The sequence below is a fragment of the Macrosteles quadrilineatus genome, unplaced genomic scaffold (genome assembly GCF_028750875.1).
Source record: "Macrosteles quadrilineatus isolate MER2022 unplaced genomic scaffold, UCM_ALF_1.0 Scaffold_9__3_contigs__length_116548681, whole genome shotgun sequence".
Lineage (NCBI taxonomy): Eukaryota > Metazoa > Arthropoda > Insecta > Hemiptera > Cicadellidae > Macrosteles > Macrosteles quadrilineatus.
The window spans coordinates 55,678,068-55,696,253 of NW_026542602.1; the positions used below are offsets into that span (position 1 = coordinate 55,678,068).

The 18,186-nt window shown below is 35.0% G+C and overlaps 1 protein-coding gene across 2 annotated transcripts; it reads left to right on the top strand.

Annotated features, from left to right (window-relative positions):
- Positions 1 to 793: 793 nt before the first annotated feature.
- Positions 794 to 16,276, top strand: LOC129004412 (craniofacial development protein 1-like). Of its 2 annotated transcripts, none has more exons than XM_054432988.1 (7): positions 794 to 817; positions 5,291 to 5,384; positions 6,555 to 6,672; positions 7,197 to 7,312; positions 7,894 to 8,062; positions 11,265 to 11,504; positions 16,126 to 16,276. In XM_054432988.1, exons 2-7 carry the CDS (start codon positions 5,321 to 5,323, stop codon positions 16,217 to 16,219), a joined length of 801 nt encoding a protein of 266 aa, XP_054288963.1. In that variant the 5' UTR covers positions 794 to 817; positions 5,291 to 5,320; the 3' UTR covers positions 16,220 to 16,276. The 2 variants fall into 2 exon arrangements, with proteins under 2 accessions (XP_054288963.1, XP_054288962.1); XM_054432987.1 differs by lacking the exon at positions 794 to 817 and adding an exon at positions 937 to 1,141.
- Positions 16,277 to 18,186: the final 1,910 nt, after the last annotated feature.

Genomic DNA, 18,186 nt, shown 5'->3' on the forward strand with positions numbered 1-18,186 from the left:
GTTTAACCACTTATTGCCACCTAAATACAGTATAATCAGTTGATTGGTGTCCGGTAAAACTCATTGCAGAACAGTAGTACGCAATGAAACCCCATTTGAATAAGCTGGTGGCAAACAGCTGTTTTCTGGACTAAATCCTTGCGTGGGAAGTTCGTCAAAATAATGTAGTGTGGCGTAAATAAATTTTCCTTCCACCATGAGTGTCACCTGTCTGCCATGATATCTTATGGAACGTATGGCCATAGATAAAACATACTCCCTTGTATGGCGCTAAACAACCTTAAGGTGGCACTACTTTTTACTTGCAACGTTGCCAATAATTCTACCAGTCCGCGGCCTGAAGTTACAGATGGCTGTGGCTTATTCAGTTTTACCGAATTTCTCGTAATTTTGTAAACATTAATTAATTGTTGCCATAAAATCAAATTAGATTTTAAATCAATAAATAATCCTTCCTGCAAATTAAAAAAGGCGTCACGAGATATCTGTTTCCACCTCATTGAAATATGCATATAATTACAAATGTTTTAGTTACATCTTGATTATCAAGATACAGGCCGCGGCCTGTAGTTACAGGTGGCCGTGGTCAGCGTGGACCGGTGACGCAATTGGTTAGTGACGACATAATGGCACCTGAAATATCTCCCGTGTGCCGTACCAGCATTGACAATCCTTTATAAGGCCTACCAACAAAACAAAACACCCACAGACAGACGACACAAAGGAAAAAAGTAGGACGGGACGGACGGGACATTAATTAATTCTGTCTGGAACTGGAAGACTGGAACTCACTAACTCAGTTGTCCAAGGCTGAAAGGTAGGAATTTTGTCCTTCAACTCATACATTTTTGCCTTTTGAGTATGTTATGAAGAAGCCAATTATTGGCATTAATTTGCTTAGCTATTTGTGCCCGATTAAGTTAACCGTGTCCCCACTGTGTTTCTGTCACCTGTGAAGCCGGCTTCGATCTTACCCTAGGTCTAGGTTTTTCCCTGACTCGGAAACTTAATTATTATTTCTACAGTTTATTTATATTATATTATATTATTTTATATACAATAGAACCATCACATTTTACTCATCGTGAATCATTCAAAACATTAAATTAAATTAAGGTTGCAAGATAAACCTTAACCTATGGTAAGTAAAAACAAATTAGCAACTTGTACTCTTTTGCGTTTGCTAAACATTCTTTATGTAGCCTATATAATTATACTAGGGTAAAGGTGGGCAACTTTTCACCAGCCCCAATTTTTTAGCCCTAAGTTTTTTTAACAAAACTGATGACACTAACTTAGTCGTTGTGTATCGTTTGGACAAAGTAAGTTAGGCATAACCTATATTCATTTGGAGAAATAGCCTCTGGATCGTTATTAATCATTGTTATAATCTAAGGCTTAACTTACGATCCAATTAATCGGGAGGTTAGGATTGACAAGATCATGGCCATGCATCTAACTTCTCCACTAACTTATGTCTTTGTAAATATATATGTATATTCAGTGTTTATATTTTTTTTTAATTCTATTCAACCGACAATGTCTCAAGTAAGTGATGAAACACAAAAAGTTTAGCTTAGCCTAGGACTGACGATAACGCTCCGGCGTAGAAACCTAGGTCTCCACAATAAATCAATTGGATCGTAAGGTAAGCCTTAGATTATAACTATATACATTGATCATATTACTGAAATTAAATGAAACATCTTTATTGCTTAAGATAAACATACATTGCAATCGTCAAAGTAACTTAAAATATAAAATAAGTAGGCTAGCATACACCATACAGTTTAAACCATTTAAAAACACTGAGTTGAGTTAGAAAGAACAAAACCAAGCTTTCTAGCCTACTCTACATTGAAAACATTCTGTTGATGCAAACAACCATCTACTTACACAATAGGCATAGGTCTACTTCAACCAAATATTACATAAGTATGCTACGCAAAATTTTGCGTAGCATATGTAATCTTTGCTTCAACTATAAAAAATTTTGCAGAGGATACGCGTCCGGTAACCGGACGTGGATTGGGCGTCCGGCAGTTACCGTCATAACCTAACCTAACCAACCAAACTTGCTAATAATGAAAATTGAAGGAAGGTTAAATTATGTTCATAAAATAAAATTATAAATGCAAAAAATTTAACAAGAGATGTAGGCTACAGTTAAGAAGAATTGGCATTCAAAGCAAAATCTTTGACAAAAAGTTACGGATGGGATTCGAACCAGGGACCTCTTGCATATCAGCCGAAAACTCTATCCATTTCACCACTAACACCGATGGCTGTTCATCGTATTGTTGTGGTGATAGATGGCGTTCCGGGCCCCCACAACCCGGTGTCGTCACTGCCGGACACGTGTCCTCTGTGTAAAATTTTCAAGACTGTCTGAACATTTATTAATAAGCCTTAAATTACGTGTTTTAATATGTGTGTTAGCACTGTAAGTTCGATAACTTAAGTTAGTTTTTGTTAGCACTGGGGAGTGAGCTAGTCTAAGTTTAGTGGTTAGAGCGTGGGTCTTCGGTTCATGAGGTCCCGGGTTTAAATCCCACCAAATTACCAATGGATTTGATCTAAGTGATAATGCAGCAACCCCAAGGTCAAACCTGAAGTAATATGAAAAAAAATCTCAGGCTCGTGCCTAGCGTTCTAACTTATGACAAGAAAATACTGTAAGTTTGAAACATAAATACAGCTAGTATTACTTTTCAAATAAATCTAGGCTTAGAACTAAGTGAAAATAACACCATACTTAGATAAAACATACTCCATAACACTTACTTACCTTAGCCAACTGCTGGTAATAATCTTTTTGTGCCAATAAGTTAAAGTAAGTTAAGCCTACCTGGTCCCTTGAATACAATGAATACAATGAATACAATGAATACAATGAATTTATTAGGCCAATCAACAACAACATTGTTACAGGCTATGTCAATGTACAAGCATAAAATAAAATAAATATCATGAGTTAAAAATCAAACCAACCAAAAATCGATCAAAACCAACCATGTGAAAAAAAAAATATGTTCAAGACCATGCACAAAAAGATACAAAGCAAAACAAATGCAGTTCATCAAAATGCATGCACCATGCAAAAACAGCAAACAGGTTGTTTAGAGGAAAACTTAGGCTACTCAACTAAATACAGTTTCAAAAAACTCTTTAAATTTGAAAAAAGGATTTTCAATTAGCCAGTCTAATATTACGGTTTGGAAGTTCTTTCTGTCCAGATTTCTCACATGACCAGGAAGGTGATTGAACAGTTTTATTCCTGAAACAGGGTATGACCTAGCTCTTTTATCAGTCCTGGACCGAGGAATGACAAGCTTAGAACTAAACCTAGTGTCATGATTGTGCACTGAACTGGTTACATGTAAGTCATTCATGCTGTTCTTAATACTAACAAGGCATTGGAATATATACATATTTACAACTGTCAGGATTCTTTGTCTCTTAAACAAGGGCTTACTGTGTTCTTTATAGTGAGCATGACAGAGAATCCTTACTGCCTTCTTTTGCAGTCGCAGGATCTTTTCGACATTGGGTGAGTGGCCCCACAAAATTAACCCATAGGATATGTGAGGTTGGAAAAATGCAAAGAAGGACATTCTAAGGGTACTCTGTGGCAATTGGTCACTTAGACGTCTTAAAAGATGTACTACTCTACTTAGTTTAGTACAGACTTGGCTTATGTGGTCTTTCCAATTGAGACAGGGGTCAAGGGTTATACCAAGGAGTTTGACAAATAAGCCCTTTTTTATCAAGGCCTAAAACTTACGCCTACAGAATTTTTGTGAACATAAACACTAAACTTAAGTTAAGTAGGTAAGTTAAAGGACCTAGGGATGTTGACTTGGGTCTCAAGTCCAAATGGAAAAGGTAACTTGATGTAGGCTAAATAAAGGTACTATTGAATCAGTTTTGAATTCTATATACTTTTATTACTTTATTCTGAAATGGTGACCAGATGAATGTAGGTATTAACTATAGTTTGCCAGCAGAGTTGTAACTAACCTTGGTGAAAGCTAGGATAATTTTGAATTAAAATTGAGTTCTCAATGGCTTTGCAGAGAATTCCGGGGTCCTAGTTGGCAGGGCTTGATATTAAATTATATGTTTTCTCATATGACTAATTTTTGTTAGGCTGTTTTACAGGTTAGGATTGGGTTTGTGGGGTATTACAGTTGGTAGTTTGTTTGCTAAGTTTTATATTTACAATGTCTTAAGTTTCTAAGTTTGCGGTGGGTCATAAGAGCCTCCTGAGAGAAAAACCTTACTATAAGTTGAGCGAGTTTTTCGGAGGGACACTTATAACTTTATCTGGGAAGTTTTTGAAAAATTATCTAAATAGCCTACTGTTTAATGTACGTAAAAAGTGTTTGACACAGCTTATCCAGTACAAGATGGTCACAAGCAAAGGAGGAGGTAATCGGTTAATTAAGTAGCCTAGGTGAGTTGGTGGCTCAGTTGGTAGCGTCATAGACTTTGGGCCCAAGGCAGCGATGTCGTGGGTTCGGATCCTGGTCACTGCCGCAAACATTTCATCAGTACAGTTCAACCGGCTCACCTCTGTACTGTACCGGCTCACCTCTTGCTTTGCTGGATACGTTCCACGTACAGTTTTGTATTCTATGTGGACGGGCAAATGCAAGGTTAAAAGAGGCCACCAAACTCTTTAAAAAATATTGTGCTAGGATTCTGAATATGTAGCACTGGACTGCATTAAGTCCTTTGAAGGTAGTTAGAGAAAGTGTAGGTTATAGTTAACGAGGTAACTTATGTTATTTATGTGACATCTATACCTACTATGATATCTTGTAGTATAATTTTAAATAAATACAAATTAAAACCTCACTAACTGGACAATTTATGGACCCAGAGGTTGTCGAGTTTATGGGTTGTCAAGTTCAGAAAATTGAAATTTTTAATGGGTTTTCATAAATGAATACATAACAGATTATTTTTTACACGTAAATGTTTTAACTTACCGTACTCAAACTTAAGGTCAGTGTGTGGATATTCAAAAATTAAAACTAAATTTACTGAAAAATTTACTTTTTTTACGTGCATACTGTCAGCTGTTATCTGTCGAGTTACACAGACTGTCGACTTACTGGCTGTCAAGTTAATGAGGTGTTACTGTCTATCTAAAACTGTTACAAATCTATTCTTTTTGCTTATAACAACTGACGTAAAAAAATAACTTATTAGTAAGTGACGATATTTTTATCCTCTGAATTTTTAAATTCTCTATCATGCTAAATTATATTCTCTTTTGTTTAAGGATCAACAGATTCACTTGTAGAATAACAACATGGCCGAACAACGGGATCTACCTTCTGATTCTGACGAAAGTGATGTTGATTTTAAACCTGAAGGTAGGAGGTACTTTTTATTTTATGTTATTTATTTAATTTTACATTCCAACGGACAGCTCCATTTTGATATTTGGTACAGTTCAGTGCATTAACAAACAAGACTTGCTTAAAGCTAGTTAGAAAATCTATTGCTATAAACTATTAACAGACAAATATTTATGCTAACTTATTTGTTAAGTATTTATCAGTTAAATGTCCACAAAGAATTTTGTATTCATTTTACTCAGCAACCAATGTTTATATTCTATTACAGTTTAAATTTCAATCGCGTTATAAAAATATATTACGGCAGAGTTGCACTACGTTCAATGATAGAAGCCAGTGTCACGTCGTCCAAAATATAATTTTTGAGCTGTCTCATGACGTGCAATATAAACTATTCGACTGTTGCGCGACGTCCAAATCACATCATGTCCAAAAGTACAGTAACTCCAAGAAACATAGTCTTTCTACAAGCTTTGGACGTCATGGAATTGGTCCTTGTGCAACAGCACACTTTTTACTCTTAAAAACTCAGCAGTAGCATAACGTCCAAAGCTGCTGACAGTTGCAAGACGTCCAATAGCTTATCTCTGTTGCTCGAAGTCCAGAGCTTTTGCATACGCAGCAAGGTTAGATTAGGTAAGTTAGGTTAGGTTAGTATGCACTACATACGGTAAAACGGTACTCATAGTGTGCAGAAGCTCTGGACGTCGTGGGACAAGTAAATGGCAGTGGTATTGGACATGGTGCAGTTAAAGAATATAAAATGCACTATTGCACGAAGACCAATCCCATGACTTCCAGAGCTTATAGAAAGAAAGACAATGTATTTTAGTTACTGTACTTTTGGACATGATGAGATTTGGCCGTCGTGCAACAGTCAAATATTGTATAGAATATTGGACGTTGTGAGACAGCTCAAGAATTATATTTTGGACGTTGTGACACTGACTTATATAATTGGACGTCATGAAACTCGGAGGTCGTGCAATGCATCGATATTAACTTATTACATATCTTATTAAATAAAATTTTATTACTGGTATACACAATTTATAAAAAAAAATAATTTTAAATGTTGGCATTCATGTATACACAAGTAGTTTTATTAGGTACTTTAACTTACATAAATAGGGTGCTTGAAAAATTAGTTGATTACCTACTTACTTAACGATTCTATGTTTTAAGACGAGGAAAGTGTATCAGAAGAAGATTCGGATGGATGTGTTGAAGAAGCACCCCTAGAACAAGAAGAAGATGATGCAAAAATCCCTGGAAAAAGAAAAAAAAGACAAACAAAGCGGAGGTAGAGACACGTTTTCTTAAGATTTTGTGATTGATTTTTAATTGTGTTTAATATTTTCATTGCTATTATTATTATTAGTTTACCTCAAGACAGCAACGCACACCTGGGTGCATATATTAAGCTGAATATGAACGAAGGGTGAATGTAGAATGGTGTGAGATAATCTGTGTTGATTTGTTTTGGACTAGATCAGCTGTTTCTCTAGCTAGGACCATTTTTTTAAGCCCACAATGATCAGGAACAGCTGAGTCCAGTTTCAGAACATCAAAAAGCTACCGACTCTCCCGAGGATTGAACCGTCAACCTTTGATTGTAAGGCAAACACTATTCACTGAGCTACCCAGCCAGTTATTTTAATATTAGTAGAATGAAAAAAAAAATATGTATTAAGACCATGTTGTTGGTGTTATTTTTTGCCACGTTCACATATTTAGGGTAAAAAGTCAAAATTACACCTAGACCTAATGAAGTTTTAGAGAACTGATATCTCTGCAAAATTAATTACAATTTTGTTTTTTCTTTAGGAAAAAAATAAAGAAAAAGAAAGCTGATGAAACTGTAGACGAACCTGAAGAAAGCGAAGAAGTGAAAAAACTCTCTGCAGAAGAAGAGAAGAAGAAGGCCGATTCCCTCTGGAATGGTAATATTAGCAGGAACCAAAGAGGAGTATTCAAATTTGGTTTTAACAGTATAACTATATTTGTACTGTTTTGATTGTATATCTAGAGTTTTAGTTTGTTTTTCTAATAGAGAATTGTATAAAGTATTACCTTAAATTTATGATCTCATAGTGCAAAAAAACATATTAAAGTTTTAGTTTTGCCTTAGTATAGTTTAATGTCCTTTTGTTGCTTAACATGACCCAATATAATTCACTCCTTATGCTGCGGCAATGTCATTGCACTCAACTAAACAACTGCACATGTGACAATGATGAAAACTAACCTACCAATTTCAGAAAATTCTTTATTTATTTATTTACAGAATATCATTACATCATTAAATGACAGGACATTCTTCAATACAGTATGATACTTGAAGCTAAAATAGTAATATTTAACATCAGAACAAAATAACTAAAAATAACTCTCACATGGTCAGCTTCGCCTTGCACATTCGGCTTTGTCTCACAATGAAACTTTATTTCGCACAAAATAATTCCACTTTCTGTATTGGTAATGAAACGCACTATTTCAGCCACTAAAATAGTTTGTTTTCCAGATTTCATGAAAGACTGCAGTCCACCAGTTCGTAAGCCAGAGGCTCCGACAAATTCAAAAGTCGAAGTGAAGGAGACAAAACCAGTTCCTACCCAACCTCCTGTGATAGAAAAAGAAAACAAAGCTTTAGTTGTTACTGAAATTTTTGAATTTGCTGGAGAAAAAGTAACGTAAGTTTAATTGTTACTCTATTGAGTAGGTACTGGTATTAGTGATGAAAAAGTGATTTACTAGAAGACCTTCATTGTTCATTTTAAACCAACAGTTCTTCTTACCAATACCAATTAACCTGGAGAAGCTAATGGGTTTATTTCAACCTAAATATGGATAAAGGATAAATGCAGAATGGACTAGGATGTCTTGCGTTTCTTTGTTTGATAACCAAGATCATCTGTTTCTTTAGCCAGGAACATTGAGACAATGTAATTGGCTTAATCTGGAACTTGCTAACCCGTTTTTGGTGGCAGAACTGGCTAACCACTCTACTCTGGAATCTCCTAACACCAAAGCCTGCTAACTTGATCTGTCCCTAGACGGAACTCACTAAAATCTGGCTGAAATATTTAGGCGGTTTAAGGGGAATTTTACATATATCCCCCTCTCCACTTATTTGTCTAATAGCCTCTCCAGCTGATAACGCTTTGTTAGCAAATGTCAAAACAAATGAGTAATCATTTGTTGATGTTTTTGTTTACTATGTGGTTTGGTTTCTGTATACTTAAGTAATACAGTGTGATTTGAAATGGCAACTAAAGCTCCAGATATTTCAGTACAGACTAAAAAAATAGTGTTTAGTGTTTATCAAAACCTAAAGGATATAGTTAAGACCCATCCAAATGTTACAGTATTGGAATTATTCTCAAACACACAACAAGCTACTGCAGATGCATGCTCATTGTCACTTCGAAGTATTCAAAGAATTACCGCAGAAGGAAACAAAAATCCTATACATAATAATTGTAGGAACCAATTTCTATCATCTACAAAAAAGAAGCCTCATAAAAAGTGGATTACAGGCCTTGACGGCTTTGACAGAGATGTCGTGCGACGTACTGTATTAGAGTTCTATGATCGAGGAGAATATGTGACCTGTGATAAACTGAAGAATGTTTTAAGAGATAAAATCGGGTTTAGAGGGGGCGAGACTCTATGCGGAAGGTTTTAAAAAAATGTGGGTTCACATTTAAGAAGTGTAATGATGGTAGGCGTTTTTTAATGGAAAGAGACGACATAGTAACAGCAAGATTAGAATTCCTCCGAAAAATGCATGACTTAAGAGAAGATCCACTACAGCGGCCTATAGTTTACCTGGATGAAACCTGGATTAACCAAAATCATTCAAAGAAATACATTTGGCAACATTCGTCAAACGAAGGTGGTTTGCGTGTCCCAATCGGTAAAGGTTCGAGATTAATCATTGTTCACGCCGGATCAGCAAAGCACGGTTTCATTGAAGGAGCTGAGCTGGTGTTTCAGTCCAAATGTACAGGTGACTACCACAAGGAAATGAACCACGAAGTTTTCACAGAATGGTTTGTAGATAATATGTTGAAACTCTTAGATGAGGGGTGTATTGTTGTTATGGACAATGCCAGCTATCACTCAAAACTGAAAGAAAAAATTCCCTCTTCAAAGACTAAAAAAAAGGACATTACAGAATGGCTAACCAGCAAAGGGATACCTCACAACCCGAGACACACTGTCAGAGAATTATTAAACATCGTCAGAAGTCACAGAAAGGAATATAAAAGATTCGAAATCGATGACATTGCTCTGTGGATGGGGCATGAAGTGGTGAGACTTCCCCCGTACCATTGTCAGTACAACCCTATAGAATTGATTTGGTCACAGGTGAAAGGGGAGGTGGCAGAGCAAAACAAAACTTTTAAGATTAAAGATGTGAGAAATTTACTGGAAGAGTCTATTAAACGTGTTACCGTTGAAGATTGGAAAAACTGCGTGCGACACAGTGAGAATATTCAGAAAGAGGACTTTTTAAAGGAAATAAGCATCCGTGATGACAACTTCCAGCGTATCGTAGTTGATCTCCAGAACGACACAACTGACAGCGACAGTACCGATGACATTGATATGGAGAGCACAGACGGAATCGAATTCTAACAATATTGAAAACCGTGGCAATCAAAGGGTTAATATTGATTGTAGAATAATAATGTAAATGTTGTTATAATATACCAACATCAACGACTTTAATGACTAATAATGTTATATTAGAAATTAATTATTTTGTTTAGTTACTATTTTAATTAAATTATTTTTAATACTGCTAATGAAAATATTATTCTAATTTAGCTTTGATAGCTTTTAAATTTGAGCTGTAACCTTTTGATCTTTTAATTTTATTTTTTTAATATTGCTCAAATTGAGCAGTTTACAACGCCGAAAAAATGTCACCGCGAGTCCACAGACTCGCTGTAACAAATCTGCGGGATCGCTTTCAAAGCGATCTTTTGAAAACGTAACACTGATTCGCTCACTTATAAATACGTAAGTCCACGGGCTCACTTTTCCAATCCATGAGCAGAAATGAACCTTTGAGATCGTTATTGGTTGTATAGTGGTGTTTATAGGTGATTATAGCTCGATTGAAAATAGAAAAGTGGATATATATCCACTTTTCTGTCGAGCAGGTAAAAAGAATAAATAACAACTTTTTTTAATGGTGATGGATCTCTATAAGTCTTTAGTTACTCAGTGATCTAGTCACTGGGAGAAAAATGCTCCGTCAGAAACCTAGTACGTCACGGACTCCTTTTGCGTACTGGACGTTTGTGATAGGCGTCATTGCGTCCATTTATTTGTTTGTTAAATTCAAGTTCAGGTTATTTATCTGTATATTTAACCTATATTTTGTTATAAAAAGAGCTATATTTTTTAAGTGTTACAGTAATTTAGTTAGTTTTTTTTATGGTTTTCTTAACTGTGTATGCTATACTAAACAAACTTTTAAATCAAGACGAATTTGATAACATTTTTCGCGTCACATATAATAGCTACAAACACAGATTTCAGTGCCTAAATTTAGAAATTTTAGTATGGAATACCCCCTAGGCCCCCAGGATATAATTTGAAAATCAGCCTTTTCCAATCAAAAATCGTCTAATTCCAACCATGTATAAGGCCTGTATGAATTAGGTAAAAATGAAAAATAGAAGTGGCTTGTTTACGTCTTATACATAACAGCAAACAGCTGTCTTGGTCAGTTCCAGTGGAGGGGATAAGAGTTCTTCCCCTTAAACCGCCTAAATATTTCAGCCAGATTATAATTAGGCTTTAGCATGGGTTAGCGAGTTCTGCAGCTAGCCAATTCCGCGTACCTGGACCAATCTCATATAATAACGCATATTACAGAGTGAAGAAGGAGCTGCCTGCTCAGGGCTCGGGCCGAGGCAGGGGCCGTGGAATGGTGAGAGGGGGTATGAGAGGAGGAGTAACACAGGGTCGCCCAAGTGGTTTGGCAGCCATTGTTGGACAGCTGGGTAAAAAGAACAAACTGAGCACATTGGAGAAGTCCAAACTGGACTGGGACAGGTTCAAAAAGGACGAAGGCATTGAGGCTGAGATTCAAACACACAATAAGGGAAAAGAAGGGTACGTAACTTTAAGTTGGTTATAGAGAAGGAAAACACAAGAGCACATTGTATAGTGTGTTGATTGTTGTATCGAGTTGTTATAGAGAAAGAGGGGTGAAATTTTAGAGTTAAGCTTACTTAAAATACTTTGTGATTTTGAAGTTCCTAAAGGCCAAAAACATCATCCATCCAAATTCATATATAATACAGTGTGCTCAAAATTGGTGGGGACACAATGTACTTAGTGATACCTCGGGCCAAAATAAACAAACAAGAATACCCCCGCCGCAGCAAACCTGCCGACTAAGCGAATTTCCATTTGTCTGAATTGATTTTCAGTTAAATATATTTTAATAACATTAGGTTAAACGAGTACCTAGGTTTGCTGCTACAAGGAAACTAATAAAGTGTGTTTTTGAGTAAAATATTGATAGCTTAGTACAAAATAAATAAATTTGCCAAGTTTTATCAAAATATATCCATAAACAAGCAAACTACAACATTTGACAATATTCTCCATAAGAATAACATGGGAATTTTAAATTTACAATTTTTTTTATTTTCTCCGTTACTAATAATTGAACAAAAATACTTTTATATACTAAATTATTTGTTTTTTTAAGATCTTTAAAAAGGTCTAAAGAGAAATCGGGAAATTTTGTGTTTTGAGGGTCAAAAGTGAGAAAAACTAATTTTTACCCCATAAAACCCCCCATAAAGCCCCGTTCCTATGGTCCGATCGTGCTGGTTCGCGAACTCATTCAAGTTTATCCCGTATTACACCTTTAAACCAAATTTCATCAAAATCGGACAAAAATTACTCAAGTTATCGCATTCACGGACGTTAAGTCTATATATACCGGGTGTCCAAAACCACCCGTACACCCCTTTCAAAACGATGGAAACCTTTTCTTACAAACAAACAAAAATCCAGAACTAGCTAAATTGGGTAAGGTCTACCAAATGGTGATAATTTCAAATCCAAAATCACACCGGAAGTGGCTTTTTCAGACCGGAAGTTGACTTTGTTAACCCTAGCAGTGGCCAATGTTAGAAGTGGGGAATGGCCAACCCATTTTGGCGATTTTGCAGACCTTTTTTTGAAAATTCGTAAAAATTCAACCGTACAAGTAAACCTAGCCAACCTCATATTCATTTTGTTCGGAAAGAACAGGAGAATCTAGAAATAGTAATATCATAATGATTTAGATAGTGTATTTTATCGATAAAGTAAAAAAAATAAAAAAATTTGAATTTTTTTTTTTGAAATTTCAAAAGCGGCCTTGGTATTTTTTTTCTACGGATTTCTTTATGGGAAATTCATTATATACATTTTGTAGAAAATCTAATTCCCTACATAGAAATATATAACATGTTAGGAAAATATTTTTTTTTTATAAGTTTTTGGGGCGAAATATAATGACAAACGGAGAACCGAAAAAATTGAGAACCGTACAGTGTTAGTTTATGTTGTAAAAAGTTCTATAATACATGTGTATACTAATAATGATATATACATGTTTGTAAAGCTAATGAAGTAAGGAATCAAAAAAAGTCATAAAGTTTATGGTAAAAATAATTTTTTACCTATAAACATACGTATATAAAATAATGTTTATATATTTTAGCGATTTCTCGAAAAACAAAATTCACAGTACTTAGTATACAACTTTTGTACCAAATTTTTTTACTTCAAACCAACATAATAATCTTGTAGTGTATTCAATTACCAACATAAAAATGTATAACATGTTAGAAATATTTTTTTGTAGGTACGTAATAGGGACATAATAATACAATAACCGCAAAACCGCAAATAAGTGTAAACTATAGCCTACAGTGTTTGCTTGTGTTGTGAAACATTATGTAGGCTGATGATATGTAGCCTACATATTTGTAAAGCCAATGAAGTAAGGAATCCAAAAAAGTCATAAGTATGATGGTAAAAAGTTATTTTCACCTATGATTATGTAGGCCTATCAATTTGAGAACGTTTTGAATTTTTTGCGCATTTCGAGAAAATGGAGTGTACAGTATTTAGTAGCCTATATAATTTTTTACCAAATTTTTTACACCCAAACCAATATAAACATGTTGTAGTGTATTCATTTACCTTTATAAAAATGTATAACACCTTGGGTAAATCATTATAACCCCTCTGAATGTCAGAATCGTCATTTTTGGACATGATGCTAACAAAATAGCCTACAGTAGTAGGCCTATTTAGTATAGGCTATAACTTTTTTACAAAATTGTTTACCCCCGAACCATTATAAACATGTTGTAGTGTATTCATTTACCTTTATAAAAATGTATAACACCTTGGGTATATCATTATATAGGTACAACAATCTCTGAATGTCAGAATCGTCATTTTAGGACATGATGCTAACAAAATACAACCTTTTATGAACACTATTCCACACAATTCAGTAATATTTATGCATGAAGATAACTGTTATACACACACACAACACTTCACTTACACTAACACTACGAACTAATAACATATTTAGTAATAAATCGCGGATAAAACTATTACGGCAACAACACAAACAAACAATGGCAATACAAGACAGCTGACAGACTGTGGCAGTAATTGAGTAATGACTCACTTCCGTCGTCTACATCACTGTCTACATGCGAGCATACAGAAATAACCCTGAGTGCAGGGCTGCCACTCTCTGAATCTAAATTTCTTCCTCTTCAAAATGATATACTATATGACTAGTAATAATAACTTTCACTGTATATAATTCGTATTTTCCATACTGTCACCAGACGACTGTTGGCCATTTGTTAGAAATTTCGAAAACAGCTGTTTTCATAAAATCGTACCGATTGTGCAATCAATATTTAGTTATAAATATCACTACCACAATGAAGATAAAATCAATGGCTATCCAGTGGTATCACCCGCAACATCCCAAGACGAAAATTACCCGAGCAGGGTAATGCCAAACAAGACGTGTTTTGCCAGTTCCCAAGTGTCGGCTGCAAAAGTCGTACCGCGCCAAAATTTCATTTGATTTCTAATCGTCGTGACATTGTTATATACCTGCTACAGGGTTTGTTTATGTAATCAAATGAAAGTTCAGAATGTGATCTTTCGAATGGTATATATATTATTATAATCTGAGTTGATTGTAAGTGTTTTTTTTACCGTTAAAAAAATTTCGGCCCATACCGTAACCAGACGACTTTGGCCATTCTAAGCATCAACGTCATACCGTAACCAGACGACGGTTGGCCACTGCTAGGGTTAAATATTAGCTACCAATTTTGATTACAGAATCGGATTCTACGTTGAAAAATGCATAACTTTTGTCTAAAACATTTTTGAAAAAGACTTGTTTTCTACCTCTAATTCCCTATTAAAGTCAATAATTTTGGGTCATTCATCTGCTAAAGTTGCTTGAAACAATAATAGATCAAAACAAATAATAAAGATTACATAAAGACTGATAAATAGAATCAGCTGTTCATTGTAAACACTATAGTAATTGTCCAGCTGGTCTGCACATTGCTTAATTTCATTTTATTTTAAAAATAAATCATTTTTTTTTACATTAAAGTAGTCAAATGTAAAAACAAATTATTTAAAAAAAAATTAAACGAAGCAATGTGTAGACCAGGTGTTACTCAAATACTAAGATGTTTACAATAAACAGCTGATTCTATTCATCATATGTCTTTATGTAATCTTTGTTATTTGTTTTTCTCTATTATTGTTTCCAGTAACTTTGACAGATGAATAACTCAAAATTATTGACTTTAATGGGGGATTAGAGGTAGAAAAAAAGTTTTTTCAAAAATTGTTTTAGACAAAAGTTATGTATTTTTTAACGTAGAATCCGATTCCGCAATAAAATTGGTAGGTAGTTTAAATTTAAAAAAGTCAACTTCCGGTCTGAAAAAGCCACTTCCGGTGTGATTTTGGATTTGAAAATATGACCATTTAGTAGACCATGCCCAATTTATCTAGTTCTGTGTTATTTGTTGTTTGTAAGAAAAGGTTTCCCTCGTTTTTAAAAGGGTGTACGGGTGGTTTTGGACACCCGGTATATATATACATATATACAAATTTGAACGAATGGTGTTTTTGGCCTCTGGGGACATCAAAATGAAAAAGTAAATCGGTCCCGGGTCTAGGTCTTACCGTGCCACCTACGGTAATAGCTACTTCCCTATAGGGAAATTCGCTAATATAAACATGTGTTCTATCTCTGCCTGTTTAGCGTTTGTATGTCTTTTACAAAAACATTCACAACTCCTTAACAGTTTGAGCTAGAGCGTTGAGATTCTGTGAAAATGTTCATCCTATTAGCTGCTAAATTTGTGCAAAATTTGAATAATAACTCTTGAACCATAAAAATGGTGACTAGTTTAGATATTTGATGCCAAATACCATTATGTTAACTTTTTTTTTGTGGGGGGGGGGGGTGTTTAAGGGTATTCATTTACCCCTTGCTACTTCAGTCTATTGACCTATTGTAGCACCCCTCATCTCAGTCTGAGAGTCCTAGGCTTTTGAATTCCCCAAATATTAACTTACTCTTTCATACATTTTATTGCACTCTGCATTAAATATTAATATTTCATTTTTGACAAACTAAGTAACTTATTCTTTGTACTTTCAGGTACTTAGAAAGACAAGACTTTTTGCAACGGACAGACCTTAGACAGTTTGAAATAGAAAAGCAACTCCGAACCACCAGCCGCAGCAACAGATGAACAATTTTAATGTTAAATGTATAAATAAACTTATCCTACTCATTCTCGCTTATTGTATACCTTGGAAGTTGTTCATTTTGAGTATGTGAAATATAATGGAATATGCACAAAATGTGTACTTTTATTGATATAAGATTATTAGTGCAATGTTAATAGAAATCAGTAGTTTCTATGGTCGTTAGATATAATAGAGATAGATTTGATAGATATATAGATATGATTAGATATAGATTTGAGATCCACAAAAAGAGTTATTATGGGTTAGCTTGAGTTTTTATGATATTGTTGATCTTATTTTTTTCAAATAATGGACAGTAGAATAGAATTATCATAGCCATTAGATGCCAGGCCCCTATCATACTTTTGGACTTCTCGGGAAAGCGGAACAGCAGTGATGTAACTCATGATCCAACCATGGTGCTCGGAGACTTATTATGAAAACTTGGGACCAACCCAACCACCAGCAGTACTGAGCTAATGCATAACAAGGTACAGTAAAAAATGCCAGGGGCTCATTCCCCAAACTGAGCTCATAAAGAGGAAGGTTCAACATAATTACCAATCAACTTAGACAAAATTAAAAATATATATATATATATATACTTACTAGCTGTACCCGCGGGCTTTGTCCCGTATAACTTCATAAGAATTTGCATGGCTCAATCACGTCCTGGTTGAAGTTCGTTCGCTATGCTAACTCGCCTCCAGGTTGAAGTTTGCTCGCTACGCTCACTCACCTTTTGGTTGCAAATTGGCTGTTGTCATAAATATACAAAAAAATAGTGCTGCACCCTGTTGGTAATCCTTGTAACTTTAATGCTATTGGACATCATAGAACAGAACCAACTTGTTTAATTGAAACAGCTGTTAAGATCCATTAATTCCTTTTAAATATGAAAAATCATCAGGTTAACATGGGAAACTCCAGAGCCACTGGGCGGAGCCCGAAAGCCCGATCAGAATAAAAACTACCTAGTTTTCCTACTCAATGCCCAAAGAATGGGTATACCGAATTTCAGCCTCCTAGGTAAATGGGAAGTGGGAGAATTAGTGATGAGTGAGTGAGTCAGTCAGTGAGTCAGTGAGGGCTTTGCCTTTTATATATTTTTAGATTCATCTGCTATTAGAAACATCTACATGGTTGAATTATGTGGTCTAGTCGGGTGGCTCTATCCTGACCAGAAGCTTGCAAAGGTGTGATCATATAGGGGCGAAAAGTAATCTGTTGGCGGGAGGGACAGTTCTCTGACAAATCTAGGATCCATCATGTACAGTTATTTCACAATTAGTTCATTCAGTCTTTTACAATGGATTGGTTGAGTAAGTGAAAACCTACACTGTATAATTTTGTACGTTTGTGCTAATTTCAAATCGTTATGTATGAGCCAACAACATTCACAGGGTTGATTTACAAAATAGTCTAATGTGGGAAAAGCTTACAATTTATTTAACTGTATTTAAAACCGGCAATACACCGATACAAAACGAAAATACAAATTTCATGGCATTAGAAAACGATAATCAATTACACAGTGCAAATTGATTTTTGCAAATTATTGCATTAATAATAATTTACCGAAACAAAAATAATTCACAATTTACTTCTAAACAATGTAATACCTCGATAAACTCATAATCTCGTTTTTTTTCAATTGCTAAAAGTTAGTTAACTTTACCGATTACTATATACCACGCCCAGATTACTAGATACCATTACCTAGATTGACCTAACCGTAATCTAGGCGTGATGTCTAGTAATCTTGGTATTTTGTCTAGTAAATTAAGCTTGGAGTCTAGTAATCTGGGCGTGGTGTCTAGTAATCTTAGTGAGGTGTGTAGTATAGTAAACTGCACTGTCACGATGCTAAAGCGAGTTTTTCAGGGGTGGGTGTCTAGTAATCTAGGCATGGTGTCTACAGGAAGACTCGGAGACCAAAATCAATTTAGAAAGTTGTAGTGTTGGTGTC